General features: G+C 40.3%; 1 protein-coding gene across 2 annotated transcripts; it reads left to right on the forward strand.

Annotated features, from left to right (window-relative positions):
* Nucleotides 1-130: 130 nt before the first annotated feature.
* On the forward strand, nt 131-20,758 carry rnf114 (ring finger protein 114). 2 transcript variants are annotated; one of them, XM_080204970.1, is made up of 7 exons: nt 131-209; nt 3,506-3,687; nt 5,974-6,124; nt 7,474-7,580; nt 10,396-10,510; nt 18,485-18,592; nt 20,261-20,758. In XM_080204970.1, exons 2-7 carry the CDS (start codon nt 3,560-3,562, stop codon nt 20,336-20,338), a joined length of 687 nt encoding a protein of 228 aa, XP_080061096.1. In that variant the 5' UTR covers nt 131-209; nt 3,506-3,559; the 3' UTR covers nt 20,339-20,758. The 2 variants fall into 2 exon arrangements, with proteins under 2 accessions (XP_080061096.1, XP_080061097.1); XM_080204971.1 differs by having other exon boundaries at nt 10,399-10,510.
* The last annotated feature ends 128 nt before the right edge of the window (nt 20,759-20,886 follow it).

The following is a 20,886-nucleotide window of genomic DNA, read 5'->3' on the forward strand; positions in this document are numbered from 1 at the left end:
CCTGCGCGCTGATTACTGGCAGGAGCCAGCGCGCCTGCGCGTTTCTACTTGGCAGGGACCAACGTATTTCCATACCAATAATTGCAAGAACCAGTGCGCCTGCGCGCTTCTACTTGGCAGGCGCTAGCGCGCCTGTACTTCAGGAGCCGTTGCGCTTGCGCGTTGGATTGATTGGGTTGAGGTCGGTGTAGAGTTGACAGCAGCTTCAGGTAAGTTTCTGATTTAACCAACTGATAATGTCTTCAGCGTGTATTTAATTTTAATTCGCCGTAAAATGTATTTATACATCACAAGCAAGTGGCTGTGAGGCAACTTCTTTGAAGATGAGGGAGCAAGGCGGTCCTTTATCGAATGTTCCTGGAAATATAAAGTCACAACATTGAGTCCAACCACTCGGTCCAACTATCTATGAGCGCTTTACACCAGCAAATCATTAATGTCCCTTATATTCCTCTTAAATCAGTTTTTTTTTTACAAGTTTAGAGATGCTTTAGATTTTTCCTGAGTTAGAGCGATGCTGGTGGCTCTGATGAGTGGTTGGTGGTTGGGGAGGTGGGGGTTTGTGTTTAAACCTGTGTGCCTAATATCTAACTAGACATTGCAGCATAACCCGTAAGGGTCTGACTAATTATTTACGTCACAATAGTGAGTACATTTCAAAAGTATTTCATTAGCTGTAAAGCAGTTTGGGACATCCTAGGATCGCGAAAGTATAGAAATGCTAGTCATTTATTTCCTTTCTATCTGTGTCTTCCCTACATAATGTGATGTGCACCACGCCAGTGTCTTTCTCCTGGGATTTCTTCCTGCACAGGGTATGCCATCCTTCTTATCACCCCTCCCTCTCCAATACTGCCAGGGCGACATGGTAGCACATTTGTTAGCACTGCTGCCTCACTGTGACAGGGACCTAGGTTCAATTCTGTCCTCGGTAACTGTATGTGTGGAGTTTGCACCCCCCCCCCCCCATTCCAGGTGCTTTCCCGCCCCATGTCGGTTTCCTCCGGGTGCTCCGGTTTCCTTCCACAATCCAAAGATGTGTTGGTTACGTTGCTTGGCCGTGCTAAATTGACCCTTGTGTCAGAGAGGGTAAATGTGTGGGGTTATAGGAATAGGGCCTGGGTGGGATTGTAGTTGGTACAGACCAAATGGGCCAAATAACCTCCTTCTGTACAGAAGGGATTCTGTGCCAGTACTTCAATTGGCTGCTGGTCTCTGGTCCCCAGGCTTCATCCATGACAGTCCTCCTTGGTCTGTCTTTACCTTGCCCCGGCCAACTCCAAGTTCCTTTCTTAGTGAGCAGAAGGCTTTAGGTATATCCCCAACATTAATGAATTCCTGATGCTCTAGATCATAAAACTATCCCCCAGTGTGTTTGAGTATCTTTTTTCAATGATCCCAGAGCTTTGAGGTGATCCCTTAAAATAGTGTCAGAACATGAAATGCCTTCATCAGCAGTGAGAAATGTTGGATGTCCCTTCCCTATGCTGTTAAATCAAATAATAATTGACATAATCAAGAGCTATTTGATACCATCCTTAAATAGAATTATTACAGGCAACAGGTAGAGATTTCCTAGCATATAGTCGCAATGGAGGCACTGTGTCTGGATGTCGGAGAATCACTTTGTATTTGGATCATAAGAATACAGGGGGCACATGTCAGCATGTTCAGTTGAAAGTTTGACTTCAGGCAGAAACTTACAACCTTGAATAGGTATCTTCCTTAACTTGAGGGACAGCTGACAATGATGCTTACTGAGCAAAGGAAGTTCACTTGCTTTTGCAGGCCTCCAAGTCTTGTAGCTACTCGAGGCAGTGAACACTGAGGAAAGGGAACAGTGTGCTTGCTGTATATTTTCTGGGTCTGGAATCTAGTGTTACTTACTGTGACTTTGTTATTTTTTTGACATTGTTAGTCTACATGACCACCAACAACAACTTAATGTGCTAACATTTGCTGCTGTGTTTTGGGGTTTGCAGTTCATTTCTGGTAAGCACCAATGATAGACACAAGGCTGTTTGTTTTGGTGACAAGACCCTTGATTTTGCAAGAAGTGGAGGAGAGGATATAGGGGCTTTTCATTTCCTTTTTACAGCTTCAGGACACTGAAAGATCAACAGTGGATGATAACTTTTCTAAGTATTTGGTTTTACTTACTTTAAAGCACAGCTGAATTATAGGGAGTTATATTAAGGTCATAAGCAATTATTATCATTTTTTCTACTTCTAATGGCTGAGTAATTAATTCTTTGTTGACATCCTTCTTTATTCTCTGCTTCTAGTCTCTTCTTGAATATATCAAAATGGCTGCTTCTATATCATTCATCCTTGCTGATTCAAAATGGTTTGCTAATAATATTTATGCATTAGTATTCTAAAATCTAATCTAGAAGCCGTCTATATCTCTAACCTTGTCCTTACCTCTGTGAATGGACATTGATTCTTGAGTACAGTGGTTATTATGATTTGTTTCACTCACCATGTAGGCTGGAAATCTATGTTTTAGTGTTCACTAGCCTGTAATTTTCCACCTCTTATAGTGGATGGATTGTGCAAAATTACACGGTAGCAAATACAGAAGTAGAAAACCCACTTCTTCTCAGGAGGTATTGATCTGAGAAGTGAATGAGGTGGATGGTCTGCAGCAACAGTTAATTGACCTCCACATGCACCAAGGAGCGAGGACCAAAATGAGATGTATAAGCTATGGGAAACATGCTCCAGTTATTTAATGGAAAAGAAATGAGATCATTTGTGCTCTCAGCCTTGTGAAGTGAATGGGTCCTTAGGGAAGATAGAAGTTGTGTCCAGGAATTTTGGTTAAAAAAAATCACAAGTATAATAGAACCTTAATGACTGGGTTATTTCTGAGTTAAGATAAAAGAAAGGCATCAGTGGTGTACTCCTGATATTTGTCACATTTTGTCCAAGAATTGAAATATCCACTAATTACACTTGAATTACTGAAGAATTCAAATTAATGTTTTGTTGTCAGGACACGATAGTGCCCCAAATGCGCCATTGGCTGGCCCCCTGTGGCAGAGAAGTGTTGTATGTAGAACTGCAGCATAGGGCTGAAGAACAAGGCCGCTGGCAGTAATAGTCCAACCTAGTAAGCATCAGGTTGTGTGTGATAGAGCAAACTCTGAAGAAGATGTTTTCAGTCCCTGGTGCATATCAATTTAATTAATTTCTTCCCTTTAATCTTACATTTGCTTCTAGATTGTTGCATTCCAGAGGGGGAAACCAGACTGCATTTTGGCAATTGTCCAATTTCTTGGGTGTTGGTAAAAAGCGATGAGGAATGTGGTCAACATATAAAAACACAAAGAGGGAGCTCGGGAGTTCTCTTGTGAGTTTAGATTGAGGGAAGACTGCTCCGGAAGTGTTTTGTGCCGCTAAAAGCGATAGAAAGAAAGCGGCTGCCGTCCTCCTGTGAGAGAGGCGGCACTGCCTCCTTTAGGCTGTTTAATTCTGATTCTACAACATTGCTGCTTTACAGGGTTACCGCCTCCACCTGACGTGAGTTATCCACTTGCGGAAGAGGACAGTAGAAATGGCGATGAACTATAAAGAGGACGCGTCACGTCGCAAAGAAACATCTGGAGGTGGCGAAGAAGCTTTAACTTGCCCTGTCTGCCTCGAAATTTATGAAAATCCCATGCTACTCGAATGCAACCATGTGTAAGGCGGAATTTTGCTGCGTTCTCGTTTGTTTGTCTTTTTTAAATCGCATCAGAATTAGCCCAAGTTTGTCCTTTTTAACACTCGTCGGACTATATCTGGTTTTTATTATACAGCGGCGCTGAAATTGCAAAACGTCTGTTTTGTTGAATAACCGGAGTATTTTTCCGAATGGGTTATGACACATGAAATCGGTCGTAGTGAGTCTGCATCATACTCTCGGTTTCGTTTCTGTGATATACTGGTTCGCGCTGAATCCAGGGATCTATAGTGCTTGGGTTCCCGCTCTCATTCATAACATTGCGAATATTACAAAACTGGAAAAAATAATAACTGCGCTGCAACCGGATGCAAGTAAAAGGTTTATATCTATGATTAAGTGCATTGTACTCTAAACATACAAAAAGTGTTTTACTGTACTCTTCTTAAAGATCAACAAATTTCTTAATCTGCCCTTTATATTTGATTGCTTATAAGGTCCCAGTGTGGCCCTGGAAGCTCGTGACTTTGACTATATGTTATAGTGTCTGGACGAATTTTCCTCAGTCAAGAAAATTGCATTGTCATGTTTGATTTTTTTTTCACAGACGCTGTGCTCGATCCCAGAGTCTGTTTATCGTCCATAATTCTTTTGTAAGGAGTTGTTTTAAGACTAACCTTGATTGAGAGTTTTCATTTTACTCTTTTTCCTCCTGCTTTGGTATCTTTTTCTATCTTTATAAAGATGCAATGTTTATTGTTCTTCAACTGTTGCATCATAAACATACAAGTCACAGCCAATAATTCCATCAACATGAACCTGATCTGCCTTGTGGGTAATATGTTTGTCTGTGATGTCAGAACACACCATGGTGCAATGTTGTTTCTGCTATATGTTGTATGTGTACATTAGCAAAAATACTATGGCAGTTTCTGAAGTAACTTTCATTTTACTGCCATACCCCTTCTTGTTTGCAAAATGTCCAATCCCTTTTGGATTCTCTTATAAGAACATAAGGGGGCTGGCATGCGTTATAGACCCCCTCAATCACATTTTGATTTAATGTTTTAAGTTTCCTTTGGACTTTGGTTTCTGTTTGGGCCGTCCCCCCCGCTTCCTTTTTGGGGGGCTGCCCCTCTTAATTTGTCCCTAAGTTAATTTGAGTTAGTTTTGCTCGTTTGGCTAACAAGAGCTACCTGATACTGAAAAGAAGTAAGAAACAGGAGCAGGAGTAGGCCATCTAGCCCCTCGAGCCTGCCCCGCCATTCAATAAGATCATGGCTGATCTGTCGTGTCTCAGTTCCACATTCCCGCCCTCTTCCCATAACCCTTAATCCCCTGGCCTATCAAAAACCTATCAACCCGTGTCTTAAATATATTTAGCGAGGCAGCCTCCACCACTTCAACTGGCAGAGAATTCCAGAGATTCACCACCCTTTGAGTGAAGAAGTTCCTCCTCAACTCCGTTCTCTTTTTTCCCCTCATTCGCTACTTAGCAATTATTCACTTTCAAAGCCTCTCTCCACCTCCTTGGCTGCAACATGGGTGCTCTCTCTGCTTCCCCTTCATCCACTGCACTATCTTACCTGCCTTCTAGCACCTCCAACACATTTCCTGCTCTTCCTCACCTGCTTTTTGCTTTTCTTCTCTTTTCCACCTGTGCGCATGCACCCACTTGTCTGTTCTTTCTACTTCTACTCTCCATCCCAACACTCCCATGTATTACTGCTGCCTTTCCCAACTCTTCTCTCCCTCTATTTTCCCTCAACATTTCATGATCATTTTTAATGTGCAATTCTAAACAACAGCTCATAGCTATGAAGAACAGATCACACACCAAGACACCCCTTGAGTTTTTTAAGGACACTTGTTGTGTCACCAAAAACTATTTCTAAACCACACCTTACAATAGGGAAAAGTTGCCTAGGCTCCCTTGCCTTTTGAAGCGATCTCATCTGTGCTTCAGTTATCCTGTTTAAACCAGCAGGCAAAACTAGTGACAAAGCTATTTGCAGTTCTTGCCACTGTTATGGAAAACATTTATAATTTGGTGCTCAGCAGATTGGGTCTGAAAAGTATCAGTACTTCCCTTATTCAATTTGTGCAACCCATGCTCCTTTTAAATTGCTGATTTGAAGATAATTTTAGATGTTTGGAATACTAATATTGTTAACCATAATTTTAAAATATGAAATTATTAAAATGTTTTTTATTTGCATAATTATTTTTTAATGGCAGTGTTGATTCTGCCACCTTTTTGTATCTACTATTTGAGCTCAATAATTTCTAACATTGTTTTTAATTAGATTTTGCAACAATTGCCTGTTCGCGTTACAGAAGCCAAAAAAGCCCGTTTGTGCAGTGTGTCGTTCTCCCCTGAAAGGTGCAACTAGAGCTATAGAAATTGAGAGGAAACTAGAAGAAACTCCAGCAAGCTGCAGTGGTTGTGGGACTCAGGTAAGTCATACTTGGGTTGATAAGAGAAACGTTGGATGATTTGACTTGTCTCTAGTTCACTTTATCAACTTTGTATCTAATCTTTTTGAAGTGAATTATATTCCAATCAGATACAGGGTGATTTTCTTCTACTTTTAAGCCCAGGCTAGGATGCATAAAGCAGGAGCAGGATTGAAGAATTTATTTTCCATAGTGGTGCCTGCAGAGATAATTAATCTTTCTCCTTTTTCTCCAAATTGATTACACCAGAGTATCTAAGAGAATCGGGATAAAGTACTGGCATCAGTTTAAAAAGTAGATGTCTTTTTAGCAACTCCTTAGTTGCTAATTTTGGACAACAGACAAAATCTTAGGCTTATGCAAAAGACCTGAATTTAGAAATACAAATGGCCATAAGAAAGGTGAAGAACATTTCAGCTGTGCTCTATCTAATTTGTCCTATTATTTAGATAGCTTCCAGCATCTACAGTAAAATAGCACTTTCTTCTGTGTTTACTTTGGTAAACAATTGAAACTTATAAAATGAAAACCTGTGACCAAGATATCATTTTACTGTAACTGTAATGCTGGAGAACACTGAAACAAGTAATATTCAAGACAAGGGTATCCTTGGTTTCCCAGATAAAAAGTAATCTTCCATGAAGATAGTGCACCACATGTCTGTAATATGAGGGATTTTGTTTTTAAATAATTTTGATTAAAATGCATATTTGTAGATCATTTTTCACATCGTTAGGATGTCCACATTACAGACAATATGATGATGAAACCAATAATACATCTGCTTGTATTTACTGGAAGTCTCAACTTAGTTTTAAAAGCTCAAACAAAAAGGTCATACACAGTAGGAAATGTCAGGTGTGATGAGGAAAAATGGGGAGGCAAGGATGTAGTGACGTGGTTTAGTGGTATGTTACTGGACTAATAATCCAAAGGGACCCAGGCTATTGCCCTGGGGGCACAAGTTCCATCGCAGCATCTGATGAAACTTAAATTCAATTAATAAAAGCCTGGAATGTAAAACCAATCTCCAGTAATTGTTGCAAATACCTATTTGGTCCATTAATGTGCTTTGGGGAAGGAAATCTGCGATCCTTACCTGGTCTGGAATCTAAACCCACAATAATATGCTTGATGTTAAACTGCCCAAGTGGCTTGGTTCAAAGGTGTGGTAATTAGGATGGGCAACAAATGCTGGCCTTGCTAGGGATACTCTAATCCCTTGAAAGAATAAAAGGAAAACAATGGGAAGTACAAGGTTCACACTGGAAACTGTTGCTGAGAGCATGCAGTTTTATTCTGTTTTGCCTTTTTATACCCACTAACTTTTTCAAGTTATTTAAATCTAGGTTTATATGAAAAAGTTGCGTTCCCATATTGCAACATGTGCAAAATACCAGGAATTTATTTCTGAAGGTGTGAAAGCATCCATGAAGGATCAGCATCCCAGCCTTAGGTGACTATATTTCAAATATTTTTCATTACTCATCAGTAAGTTGCAGCTATTGAACTGCATTGTTTGTTTTTTTTTGCCAAAGATGATTCTTTGATGAAGCCTGGCTCATGTGAATTCACTGCTTTTTAGATTGTGTTTTGCATTTGTCGTTTGGATGTTGGGCAGATAGTCTTTTATTTGTCATAGGTGCCTGCTGTTGTCCCTTTTTATTACAGAACAAACATTTGGTTTGAGTCATTGAATCATTTTTAGTGGCTTGACTCGAAATAAGTATTTGAGTTGAGTTCATGTTTTAATTAATGACCTTCCATCAAAACTGAAAAATGTTCAAGAAGCAATAGATTTTAAACAAATACAAAGATGGGGAAAGGTAGTGGGGGGAATAAAAAGGAAAATTTGTGATGGCTGAAGGTAAGAGGAATTTAGATAATAATAAATGTAATGGGACAAGTAAAGAAACAAATAGCTGGAAATAACAGAACCGTTACTAAAAACTGCCGTCTGAAGAAACGGGAAGTGTGGTTATAAACTGAAATTCTTGAACTCAGTGTAGATGGTTGATAAGTGCCTAATCAAAAAGCTTGGGGAACTGTACCTCATCTTTTGGTTAGACGCTTTATAACCTCAGTCTCAAAACTGAATTGAACACAGAAGAAGGCCACTTCATTCACTGTATCAATGACACTTCTATTAAGCTATCACTTACCAATTTCCCAGTATACTTTTTCTATTTAAGCTGTGGTCTTTGCATGCTATCCATTTTCTGATAACACTCCATTTCCATGTTCATTGCGTCTGCCTGTTACTTGTATCAGTGCCTGTGACACCTAGAAATGATGCTTAATAAGAGTTTTCACATTTGGAGCACTCGCACTCTACTTTGTTTTTCAGTCGCTACAGTCTGTGGACTAGGACGATAGTGGGAACAGATGAAAGTGAATCGGCATTCCATTTTTCAATCCCACCAAACTTTATTTCCATTGACTTACCATTGCACAAAGTTGAGATTTACCCTTGGGCCTGCAGTTGCACATTTTTAAGAGTATCTTCATGCATACTTTCTTTTTACCCATTGGGGGAATGGTGGATAGATTCCCAAGCTGTTTATCAGCATGTTTGAATTGTGTTATGAATGCTGCTTCCATGGCCAACAAGTCCTGACGTTTGACTCAAACCTGGAGCTTCTGGCCCTGCAGAACGGGTGCTGCCACAAAGCCTCCCAGTTGCTCATTAAAAACATTTTAAGTCTGCATGTTATCCAATGTTTTGGCCACTGAGTGCTGCTGTGAATCAAAGATTTCTTGGAGGTGGTGATCTAATGGCATTATTGCTAGACTATTAATCCAAAAACTCAGCTAATGTTATGGGGACATGGGTCAAATCCCACCATGGCGGATGGTTATGGGGAGAGGGCGGGAAAGTGGAACTGAGCAGCGACAGATCAGCCATGATCTTATTGAATGGCGGGGCAGGCTCGAAGGGCTGGATGGCCTACTCCTGCTCCTATTTCTTATGTTCTTATGGTGGAATTTGAATTTGGTAATACAAATCTGGAATTAAGAATTTATTGAAGACCATGAAACCATTGTCAATTTTCAGAAAAACCCATCTGGTTTACTAATGTCCTTTTAGGGAAGGAAATCTGCTGGTCTTACCTGGTCTGGCCTACATGTGATTCCAGAGCCACAGCAATGTGGTTGACTCTCAGCTGCCCTCCGGCAACTAGGGATGGGCAATAAATGCTGGCCAGCCAGTGACCCCCATGACCCACAAATGAATTAAATTCTGAGCTTTTTCTTCACTTTTTAGATGCTGTCTTTGTTTTAAAACTGGCCAGCCAGGAAAATTAAATCACACTTTTTTTTTCATTCTTAAAAATGTTATCAGATTTATTTTAAATGTTCCTTTTCCCTAGCTCTTTTGAATTGAATAAGATTCTGCTATGCTGCACCTTCCATTTTCCTAAAACATTGCTGAACATTCCACTCCTCTTGGGCTTCCATTTTTTTTTTCTGTGCAATGTCTGTTTACCCCAGCTTCTTTATCTCTCTTTGCTTCACTACTTGTCTTCCTCCAGCTTGCCCTACTTCCATTTTGCATGTGCACTATTGACTTTTTGCTCTCTGGATCCAGCACTGCATCCTCCATCACCCTGATCAAATTATTTCCATCCATTAACTGTTCCCTGAGGTGTGTACAGGCCATGCTGCCTGCTAACTGGAATGGTCTAAATGAGCTTGTTGACTTAGCCTTGAGAACAGCAAAGCCTGGATGAGGGAAAAATTATGGAGAGCTTTGTGAATTAACTGATTTTTCTGTGTGTTAATCACGTGATTTTTTTTTCACGCAGTGGGTTAGTGAAGACTTGTCATTAATTAATGACACCGCTTTTAAATAGAAAACCTGACTCGTACAGTATTACTTATCCATCTCTGAAGGGACATAAGGCTGACTCGTACCATTTATAGTGTCCTAAATATGAACCTAAATGAGTTCAACAGGTTCTTTTGAAGGTTGGACAGAGGGCAATTGCAGCCAAATCTGGTAGGGATTGAGAGCAGTTAAGGGTTTTACAGACTGGTTACACCACCCCCTCCAATCCCATCACTAATTGAGAGCATGGAGACAATTGTAGGGTTCCAGCTGTCACCAATCATGGTCTCTCCAGAATTAGTTGATCTCGAGTACTTTGGCTCTCTTTTTACTGTTGTTTCTTTTTCTTTTGCAATGTTTTTCTTTTAATGCAGCTTTCAATTATATAATTAGTACAAAGACATACTCCTGAGGGTCATATTATGCTTTCATTATTTTTCAGCAGTGTCCCCAATCGCTTTACTTTTACCTGCCCATTCTGCAATGCAAAGAACTTGGACCAAGATAGCCTGGTTGAACATTGCATTACAAGCCATACAGGAGAATATGGAAGAATGGTAAGATTTACAAGGATTGCTATATATTATGTAGAGGAGGTCAATCTAAGTACTTTAATTGTGTCAGTAATCCATGTTCCCCATGTTACCAATTTAGTTCCAAATCTGGTAAATAGCCTTTTAATAAGGAATGGTTTGGGCATTGTAACACTGTATTGACAGATGTAACTACCAGTCCTTTCCTTACAGTCTCTCCCGATATCACTGTTGTTAAGATAGGGAAGGCCTAGCCTTGCATTAGTTTCACCCACCTGAAAGAAACACTGAGACCAACTGCAATGTCACTACCACTTCCTCAGCTGAGATCAGCTAACGCTGCATAGACCAAAGATCAAACATGAGAGAGCATCCTGGTATTGTGCTATAATATTTTTAGCAATGTATTTAATGTCTAAGCCATCAGAATATGACCCCAAAATCTAGGGATAGTGTTAACAAGTAAATTCTGATTTTGCTAAAACTTGCAGAGTTCAAGACCATAGAATTTGCATCTTGAGTCTAGTTATTTAGGAGCTTCTCTCATGAGGTTATTAATTCTAAGGATAAATTTAGTTAATATTTGGCCAAATTCTTGGAATGAGTGAATATCTGCTGTTACTTGTTCAGACTATAACTTTTGTTTTCTGTGCACAAAGTAATTGCCCAACTATGCAGTTAGATCTCATCTTTGTCTTTTTAAGCAGATAGCTGCTGAGTCTGATCATGATAGCAGCAATAATGTATGTTCTAAAGATGTGGCGGTTAGGTGGATTGACCATGCTAAATTGTCCCTAGGTGTCTGGGGTGGGGAGGGAGTTAGCAGGGTAAATAGGTGGGGTTAAGGGGAGAAGACCTGGGTGGGATTGTTGTTGGTGCAGGTTCAATGGGCTGAATAGCCTGTTGCATTGCAGAGATTCTATGATTCTAATATTTGTATGATCAAAATTGGCAATCTGATCTGCACAATAAAAGTGACTAAGACGTAATCACATACTGACATGAATGATCTTTCTTTGTTCTTTCTCCCAAAAACCAGGTCACACATGTTGTTACATTTTAGTTTAAGAAATACACCTTAAAACCCAGCTGCAGCTGACATCCTGGTGTAGTAAGAACTTTTCTTTTTACATAGTAACCATCTATATGTTGCTTTAATTTCTGATAGAAATAAGCAAAATACCTGGTTATTTTGGTCAAAGAAGAAATTTAAATTAACATTAAAACACAAAATTCAAAGTATATGTATAATCCCACCGTTGGCAAAGTTTTCAGACAGGTTTCTGCTACAGTTGCTGGAACTGGGTCCACAGCAGAATCCAGTCGACACAAGGTACCATGCAGCTGTTGCACAGAGTTCTTAAAGAAAAAACATCAAAACTAAAAGCTCTACAGTTAAATCGGAGAGATTGCAGAGCTCTGAAGTCTGGGTGCCCTGGCACACAAGACTAGCATGCAGGTGCAGCACGTAATTAGGAAACATAATAGAATGTTGTAGTTTGGAAATTGATTACAAAAGTGGGAAGGTTATGCTTCAGTCATAAGGTAAGACCACACCTGGAGAACTGCGCAGTAATGTGTACATCTTTTTATGGATGTCAAAGACAAGACCATTTTTCAACATTTAAGTAAAAATGGTCATTTGAAATGGCATCACAAGACAATGCATGGAGAACTTCAAGAAAATTTCCCTTTTAATCAGCACTATTTGGACAAAGGAGCATTAAAAGGAATATTGCAAACTCAACAGTTACTTTTCAAAGCTGTGGCTAAAGTCAAGGCTAGCAAAAAAAGTGTTTTTTCACATTAGCCATCTGCTAGCAGTACATAATTTCACCAAGGAAGCTGTAATGGTTGCTCTTGACACCTTATTCAAAAACTTAAAACAAAACTGAACTTACGACAGCCATCAGGAGCATGTCCCTTGGTGCTTTAACAGTAGGGCGGAATTGTTGTCCGAGACTGTGCCTCAGCAAATATACCAAGACTTAGGCTGTGAATGTTTCTCACTGCAGTTTGATGAATCAGTAGACATGATGAATATGGCCCAGCTGATTGTTTTCGCTTACATGGTATTCAAAGATGGAACAACAAAAGAGGACTTCCTCACTCTCTGTTTTGTGACTGTGAGAGAACAAGAGACGAGGATGTCTACCAATGAATTTAAATGGTATGTCACAACTGAGGAAAAATATTCCGGTCAAGAAACTGGTTTCAATCACAACTGATGGTGCACTGTCAATGCAGGCTTTGCACTTCGCAGAAATGATCATGAATTCCCCTCTTTTGTCAGTTACCACTGTTAGCCACCAACAAACACTAGTGAGCAAGGTTATTGACTTTTCTCAAGTAATGACAGCTGTTCATAGAAATCATAGAATCTCTACAATGCAGAAGAAGGCCATTTGGCCAATTGAGTCTGCACTGACAACGATCCCACCCAGGCCCTATCCCTGCCCAGGTTAGAGGGATTAGCAGGGTAATTAGCACGTCCTGGGACACCTAAGGGTTAATTTTGTGTGTCTAGTCAACCTAACCCACACACCTTTGGACTGTGGGAGGAATCCAGAGCACCCAGAGGAAACCCACATAGACATGGGGAGAATGTGCTAACTCCATACAGTGACCCAAGCTGGAATCGAACCCAGGTCCCTGATGCTGTGAGGCAGTAGTGCTAACCACTGTGCTGTTGTTGTCAAGATAATCAACTCAACTCATGCCAGAGCTCTGCAACATTGTTCAAATCGTTACTCAATGAGCTTGATGTCAACTATGGTGAGTTGGCTAATTTGAGGAAAAGTCCTCCAGAAATTTCTTCAATCTGCTCTCTGAAAGTGTCACCTTGGATCAAGACATGAGGTGTACAGTGAGCTGTCAGACAATGTGTTGCTGCACTTGGCATTTCTTATGGACATAAGTACAAAATTGAATAGTTGTGACCAGTGCTTTTTTTTTTGATATAATGGCCTGAATTTGGGTATACAGAGCATAATTTTAAAGTTTGCAAATTACATGAAACTGGAAATGTTGATAGCGACACACTAATGAAACAGGCAGGATGTGGTAAATGAAATGTACATCAAAAGGTGTGAAGAGATTTATTTGGGGAAAGGAGAGGCAATCTAACCTAAATGTGACTGTTTTAAAACAGATGCAGAAACAGCACTATGTTCCTGCACAAATCTTTCAAAGGATTGCTTAAAAAGGCATCAGATCTTCAGCTTCATAAAAAGCAGCAAACAGGATTTTAAAAAGTTGCGCTAAATCTTTATAGAACACTGGTCGGGACATAGTTCTTCAAATTATGTCCACTTTTGGATATCATGTTTCTCAGAAGAATGTCAAGGCCTTAAGAGTGCAGAGAGTATGTGTTAGAATGGTACCAGAGATGAAAGACTTTTGTCGTTTGGCTAGGTGAGAGAAACTGGGGTTGTTGGTGACTAGTGGAGTGCCCCAGGGGTCGGTGCTGGGGCCTCAGCTATTTACCATTTATATAGATGATCTGGAGGAGGAAACTGAGTGTATGGTGTCAATTTGCTGATGACACCAAGATTGGTGGAACGGCAAATTGCGCGGGGGGGTGTGGAGAGTCTGCAGAAGGATCTACATAGGCTGGGCGAATGGGCCAGGAACTGGCAAATGGAATTTAATGTTGGCGAGTGCGAGGTGGTCCACTTTGGTAGGAAGGACTATTACTTACGTGGCGAAAAACTGCAGCAGGCGACGGTGCAAAGGGACCTCGGGGTCCTTGTGCATGAGTCGCAAAAACCCAGCCTGCAGGTGCAGCAGGTGGTCAGGAAGGCGAATGGGATGCTGGCCTTCATAGCGAGGGGGATTGAATATAAAAGCAGGGAGGTCTTGCTGCAGCTGTATAGGGCATTGGTGAGGCCGCAGCTGGAGTACTGTATGCAGCTTTGGTCGCCGCACTTATGCAAGGATATTTTGGCCTTGGAGGGAGTGCAGAGGAGGTTTACTAGGCTGATACCGGAGTTGAGGGAGTTGAGTTATGAGGAGAGGCTGAATAAACTAGGCTTGTACTCGTTAGAGTTTAGAATGAGGGGAGATCTCATTGAGACATATAAGATGATGAATGGGATGGATAGGATAGAGGTGGAGAGACTCTTCCTGCTCAGAAAGGACAGTAGGACTAGGGGGCACAGCCTCAAGATAAAGGGGGGGTGGTTTAGAATGGAGTTGAGGAGGAACTTCTTCACTCAAAGGGTGGTGAATCTCTGGAATTCTCTGCCCATTGAAGTGGTGGAGGCTGCCTCGCTAAATATTTTTAAGACGCGGGTTGATGGGTTTTTGATAAGCGAGGGGATTAAGGGTTATGGGGAGAGGGTGGGAATGTGGAACTGAGTCACGACAGATCAGCCATGATCTTATTGAATGGCGGGGCAGGCTCGAAGGGCTAGATGGCCTACTCCTGCTCCTATTTCTTATGTTATCCTTACAGCAGTGAAGTTTAAGGGGAGATTTGACAAAGGTGTTAAAATCATTGAATGATAACAATAAATAAGGAGAAATGATTTCTAGCAACAGGAAAGACAGAATGAAGGCAATTTAAAGAACTAGAAGTGAAAGGAAAAATATCCAAGCAACAAGTTATCTGAATGTACTGCCTGGAAGGATGGTGAAGATGCATGCAAAAGGCGATTGGATAATTATTTGAAAGTTTTGCAGGACTATGGGGATAGAGCAAGGTATGGTACTAATTAACTAGCTCTTTCAAGGTGCTGGCAGTGGTAATGATTGTTTCCCTCCTATGATGATTTGCATCTCATTCACATACGACTTCATGTTTCAGTTGGAATTTGTCTTTCTGTACTAGAATACTGTTTCCATTTGTAATATTGAAGTGTTCCTTTCAAAGTTAAAGATTAAGATTGTGCAATTTGAATATCCTTTTAGTCAATTGATGCTAATCCAACTCCGGATTATTTAATTTAGGCATTCAAAATGGCAAGTTTGTTCCTCTTGCTATGCTCATTACTCTTCTTGACCTCCTACAATCTCTGCATTGAAATCTAATGCTTGTGTCATCCTTTTGTGTATCTATGATTAATAGGAGTCACCAAGTTGTTGGACCATGTAAGAAATTAATGTGTGACTTGCAAGGAATTGTTGTAAATATGACATCTTCAATAAATTGCCGTATAACTGGCTTGACAGCAAAGGTAAAACCATTGGAATAAAAGGCACAGTGGCAGCGTAGCTGAGTGACTGGAAGCAAAAGCGGTGAATAGATTGGTTTTCAGAGTAGGGAACGTATTTGGTGCAGCTTCCCAGGGGTTGGTACAAGAACCTTGATATTTTCTTGATATTGACTAATAGTCTGGACTTTGCCTGCAGGACACAAATTCAAAAGTTTCAGGTGACAAGTTTTTGGAAGTATTGTGGACTCCGTGGAGGAGAGTGATAAATCTTAAGAGGGCATAGACATTGTGGAATGGGCAGGCATGAGACAAATGAATCCAGAAAAGTATGAGGTGATACATTTTGGTAGGAAGAATGGGGAGAGGCAATATAAATTCAAGGATACAATTCTAGAGGGAGGGTGAAGAAACAGAGGAACAAGGGTATTATATGAATCCAAACTGTTGAAGGTGGCAGAATAAAACAGCCACAAAGGATTCTTGGCTTTATAATGGAGGTAGAAGAGTGCAAAAGTTACGGTGAACCTTTACTCAAATTGGTTCAGTCTCAACTGTAATTGTATTGTTTCCAATTCCAATTCTGGAGATCACCTTCAAGAAGGAAGCCAAGGGATTAGAGGGGGTGCAGGAAAAAAAACACTTTGTTTGTTTGTTTCAGGGCTGAGAGACCCCAGTTGCGTGAAGAAGCTGAGGCCATTCTCCTTTAAAGATGAGATTTGATAGAGGTGTTCAGAATGATATGGTGTTTGGACAGAGTAGAAAGCAACTGTTCCATTGGCGTACATGTGTGGAGAACCTGGGAAGAGCAGTTTATAGTAAATGACAATAGGAAACTATGGCAGCATGAAGACCTTTTTTTTTCACAGCATGTATTTAGAATCTGGAAGGCACGGCCTGAGAGGCTGAGTCAACATAAAACAGTGGGGCTGTACCTACACCATAAGGACTGCTGTGGTTCAAGAAGATAACTCACCATCATATTCTCAACAGCAATGACAGATGGGCAATTAGAATCATAGAATCCCTACGGTGCAGAAAGAGACCATTTGACCCATAGAGTCTGCACCAACAACAATCCCACTCAGGCCCTATCCCCGTAACCCCACGTATTTACCCCGTTAATCCCCCTGACACTAAGAGGCAATTTACCATGGCTAATCAACCTAACCCACCCACCTTTGGACTATGGGAGGGAACCAGAGTGCAAGAAGGAAACCCATGCAGGCCCAGGGAGAACGTGCAAACTCCGCAGTGTCACACAAGGCTGGAACTGAACCCACTGGTGCTGTGAGGCAGAAGTGCTAACCACTACATCTGTACTGCTCATAAATGTTGGCCTTACAGCAACACCCCAACCTCAAGAATAAATTTTTAAAAATGGTGACCTTCAAAATAAATTGGATAATATATCTGAAGAGAAAAATGCAGCAGCACCACCGAGAAAAGGTGAGGAGTGACACGAGCTGTGATGCTGTTGCAGAAAGCTGGAATGGGCATGACGCCCTCCTTCAGTGGTGTAACCGTTCTAGGATTCAAATATTTTGGTATATTGTTTGCAAGCTATGTTAAAGGCTATAAGTAATTCAATTAATCCTAATTTTGAAGCTAATAGTCTTACTGACTTGTATATTTTATATCTAATAGAATAAACTGTTTGTGATGAGCTGATGTTTCTAAAACTTCTAAACCTGCAGTGAGTTTAGATAAATCTCTCTGACCTTGGTGAAATCCTCATACTATTTTAGTGCATGCTGTGAAATAGCTTGCCTGACTCAACTTACAAGGTTTTAAGTACATCGCCCAGTTCATAGTCCTGCTTCTTCTCAGGAGACCTCTCCACCTCCATTCAGTGATTGCACTGGATCTCTTTCATCCATCTGCTGGAGAGTTTCTGAAGTCAAAGTTCTCTTTACTTTGAGCTTCAAATCCAGTCTTATAACAGCAGCTGGTGTGCAGAGTTAGTAGAGGTGTACTGAGCTTCATGGGCCAGTTTTATATCTGGTTCCCTGCCCACTTGCCTTGGGAAATTTTACTATCACTGGGGGTTCATTAAAATAAAACCATGGGCATGAGACCTATTAGATAGGAAGCAGAGATTCATCATAGCTGTTACCGACTGCTACGTTCTAGTGAGGCATTTTCCTCACTGAATCGACAAACTGTCTCTGATGGTTGGGTAGATCAGGGCTACAGGGCATGTGCCTAGTTCTAATTTTTAAGACTTTCAGGAACCACTTTTACACACAGGGTCATAAAAGCTTTGAAATCTCTTCCACAAATGACAATTGATGCCAGATCAATTGTTAATTTTAAATCTGAGATTGAATTTTTGTTAACCAAATAGAGCAATATCAGGTATTTTGGACTTAAATTGTATGTCAGCTGTGATCTCATTGGGTGTCCTTGGGCTGGCATGGACAGGGTGGGTCAAAATGGCCTCCTATGCAGTAATATTTCTGTGGTTCTAATGGTAGAATAAAGTTGAGGGAATAAATGGCTTGCTCCTGTTCCTATGCACCTGTACCAATTGGATTAATAATATGAAGAATTTTGAAACCTTTCAAGGGGGTGTGCGTGAGGGTGCATGATTGTTACAACAGCATTTTCCTGAGTGCCAGTATTTCAGCTGGTGTTGTCTTCAATTCTAATTTCATTCCAGATTGTCTATCTTCAGAATATTAAAACAATTTATTCTTGCACTAATTGCACACTTTGTCATGGATCATTTTAAAGGATGATGGGAAGAATTATTATTTGTTATAATACTATTCAGTTTAGTTCTATGCAATTCCTGACTCAATGTTTTTGAATTCCTTTTGCATTCCATTTTGTTTCTTCCCAGGTTTGCCCAATTTGTTCCTCAATGCCATGGGGCGACCCAAACTTCAGAAGTGCAGACTTGATACAACACTTGAAAATTCGTCATAAGTTTTCATATGATACTTTTGTGGTAGGTACTTGTCAATTTCAGTAAACCCGAGCGTAATCCCACTTGCAGTGGAATGATGCCTGCAAAAACTTCAATCCCTAACCTCTGACTGTCTTAGGCCAGGAATCTTAAGGCTGTATGATACTTGTGCCACTTATAACAGATCTAGGAGAGGTTCACCTGAGGGCTGGCGAATGTTTGTTCCAACTCTCTATTTTTGTCCCTGATACACTGGGTGCTCACCTTTTTGAGGAATCTAGGCTACCAGCTGGACTTACATCTGCCAGGAATGTTGGACAACAATGTTTCATCAAGTCTGAGATCCGTATTGTGGGAATTCCTAACAGATATTTCTCCCTAATGAATGGTCTTGCGTAAGAAACATGAGCAGGAATAGACAATTCTGCCCCTTGAATCTGCTCCATCATTCAATCTGATTGTGGCTGATCTTGTCTCAGCCTTATCTTTGCTTTCCTACACTCTCCCCAGAGCCCTCATTAATTAATACTAATTAAAAACCTATCTATCTCTTCAAATGTGTTTGGTGTTCCAGCATCTATTACATTCTGTGGTGCAGAATTACGGATTCACAACCCTCTAAATGATGTAATTCCTCCTCATTTCTGTTTAAATGATACAAAATTGTGTGGCACCTTTTATCAAATTCCTTCAAAGTCCAGATATAGTACATCTACATCCCCACTTTGCTTGTTGCATCTTTGAAATTAACAAAACATGACTTATCCCTTCATAAAACCATGCTGACTCTGGATTGCATTTTGACTTTCCAAATATCCTATTACTACTTTATTATGGATTCCAACCATTTCCCATGTGAGATATTAAACTAGCTGGCCTATAGTTTCCTACTTCCTGCCTTTTTCTTCATTTTTGAACAGGGACATCACGTTAGCATTTTTGCAATCCACTGCTATCTTTTCAGAATCCCAGAAATTTCAGAATATTATAACCAATGCCTCCACTATCTCTGCTGTCACTTCCTTTAAGACCCTGGGATGTAGGCCCCTGGGCCCTGGAGATTTGTCTGCCTTTAATCCCAGTACTTTGCTCAGTACTATTTCCCTAGTGGTGGTGGTTGTTTTAAGTTCTTCCTTTCCAACAACATTATCTGTTACTATTGAAATGGTTCTAGTGTCTCTGCCATTTCTGTATTCCCCATTTTTACTCCCCAGTCTCGTCCTTTAAGTGACCAACGTTGACTTTAGCTACCCTCTTATAGAATCTTTTGCTATCCATTTTGATATTTTGCACAAGATTTGTTTCTTAATTTGTATTGAGTGAAAAATTGAGAGTTTGATTTCCATTGATGAAACCTGAGCACGTAATCCAGGCTGCTGCTGCTTTGTAGACTAAGAGAGTGATGCACTGGTACAGCTACAGTCTTTCAGGACATTAGTGTTCCTGTGAAGTATCATTTTACTGTGTTAATGGTGCTATATAAATTCAGGTCGTGATTTGTTTATTTGCGTGGTTGATTTTGAGGCTTACTTAATGTCAGTCTCGTGAAGCTGAGTCTGGCTTGCAGCAATATAACCTTTCCTTCCAACAGATTTCCAAAATTAAAACCACCTGCTCCAATTGCATGATTTTTAAATCACAACGACAATCACTGCTATCAAGTTGCTTTACAAATGATTATGTATAAATTTGCACTTTTTTATTTTGCAGGATTATAATGTGGATGAGGATGAAATGCTGCAGGAAGCCATTGAACTTTCTCTGCAGGACAGAAATATGAGATTGTAGACCAAGTACCTGCTTTTCCATCCAACCGGAGACCAGAAGCTCAATTTTATGATTACTGCTATGTAGCAGTTTAGTATGTCCATGAACTTATCCTGTGCACTTTTTTTGATTCTTTAGTTAAAACACTTGTATTGGGGATGATAATACAATTCTTCCTATCATAAGCCTATCATTATCATTAGTACAATACTCCAGGATGCAATTAGGTTAGGTAACTGTAAGTTATACTAAAAACCGTATTGCAGTTGCATCTTATCAAATAGGATCTCTTCAGTCTGAGGATTATTATGGCACTTTAATCATGTTTAAAAGTGGATATATTTGCTTTTTGATTAAAATCCCGTCATACTGCCCTGTAATGTAATTTGTTCCCTGTTAGCTTTTGGAAAGATTAATAAAACAATAATTGGATTACGGGTATATTGTCTGTCTAGTACACTTTTTTTTTGTTATTGCTAACAATCATATTGGCCTGAAGTGCATGGTTAGTGGCAAAGCAACAACACTTGCTGCTGGTATTGAAGAAAGCTGCTCAGCAAAGGTCTAAC

The sequence above is a fragment of the Carcharhinus amblyrhynchos genome, chromosome 16, assembly GCF_965287045.1.
Source record: "Carcharhinus amblyrhynchos chromosome 16, sCarAmb.v2.hapA, whole genome shotgun sequence".
Taxonomy (NCBI): Eukaryota; Metazoa; Chordata; class Chondrichthyes; order Carcharhiniformes; family Carcharhinidae; genus Carcharhinus; species Carcharhinus amblyrhynchos.

What these genes read in the sequence shown, in the direction of transcription:
- rnf114 (XM_080204970.1), top strand. Translation starts at nt 3,560, where the DNA reads ATGGCGATGAACTATAAAGAGGACGCGTCACGTCGCAAAGAAACATCT. An exon ending in CTACTCGAATGCAACCATGT is followed by an intron (nt 3,688 to 5,973) that starts GTAAGGCGGAAT and finishes GTTTTTAATTAG; the next exon opens with ATTTTGCAACAATTGCCTGT. An exon ending in GATCAGCATCCCAGCCTTAG is followed by an intron (nt 7,581 to 10,395) that starts GTGACTATATTT and finishes ATTATTTTTCAG; the next exon opens with CAGTGTCCCCAATCGCTTTA.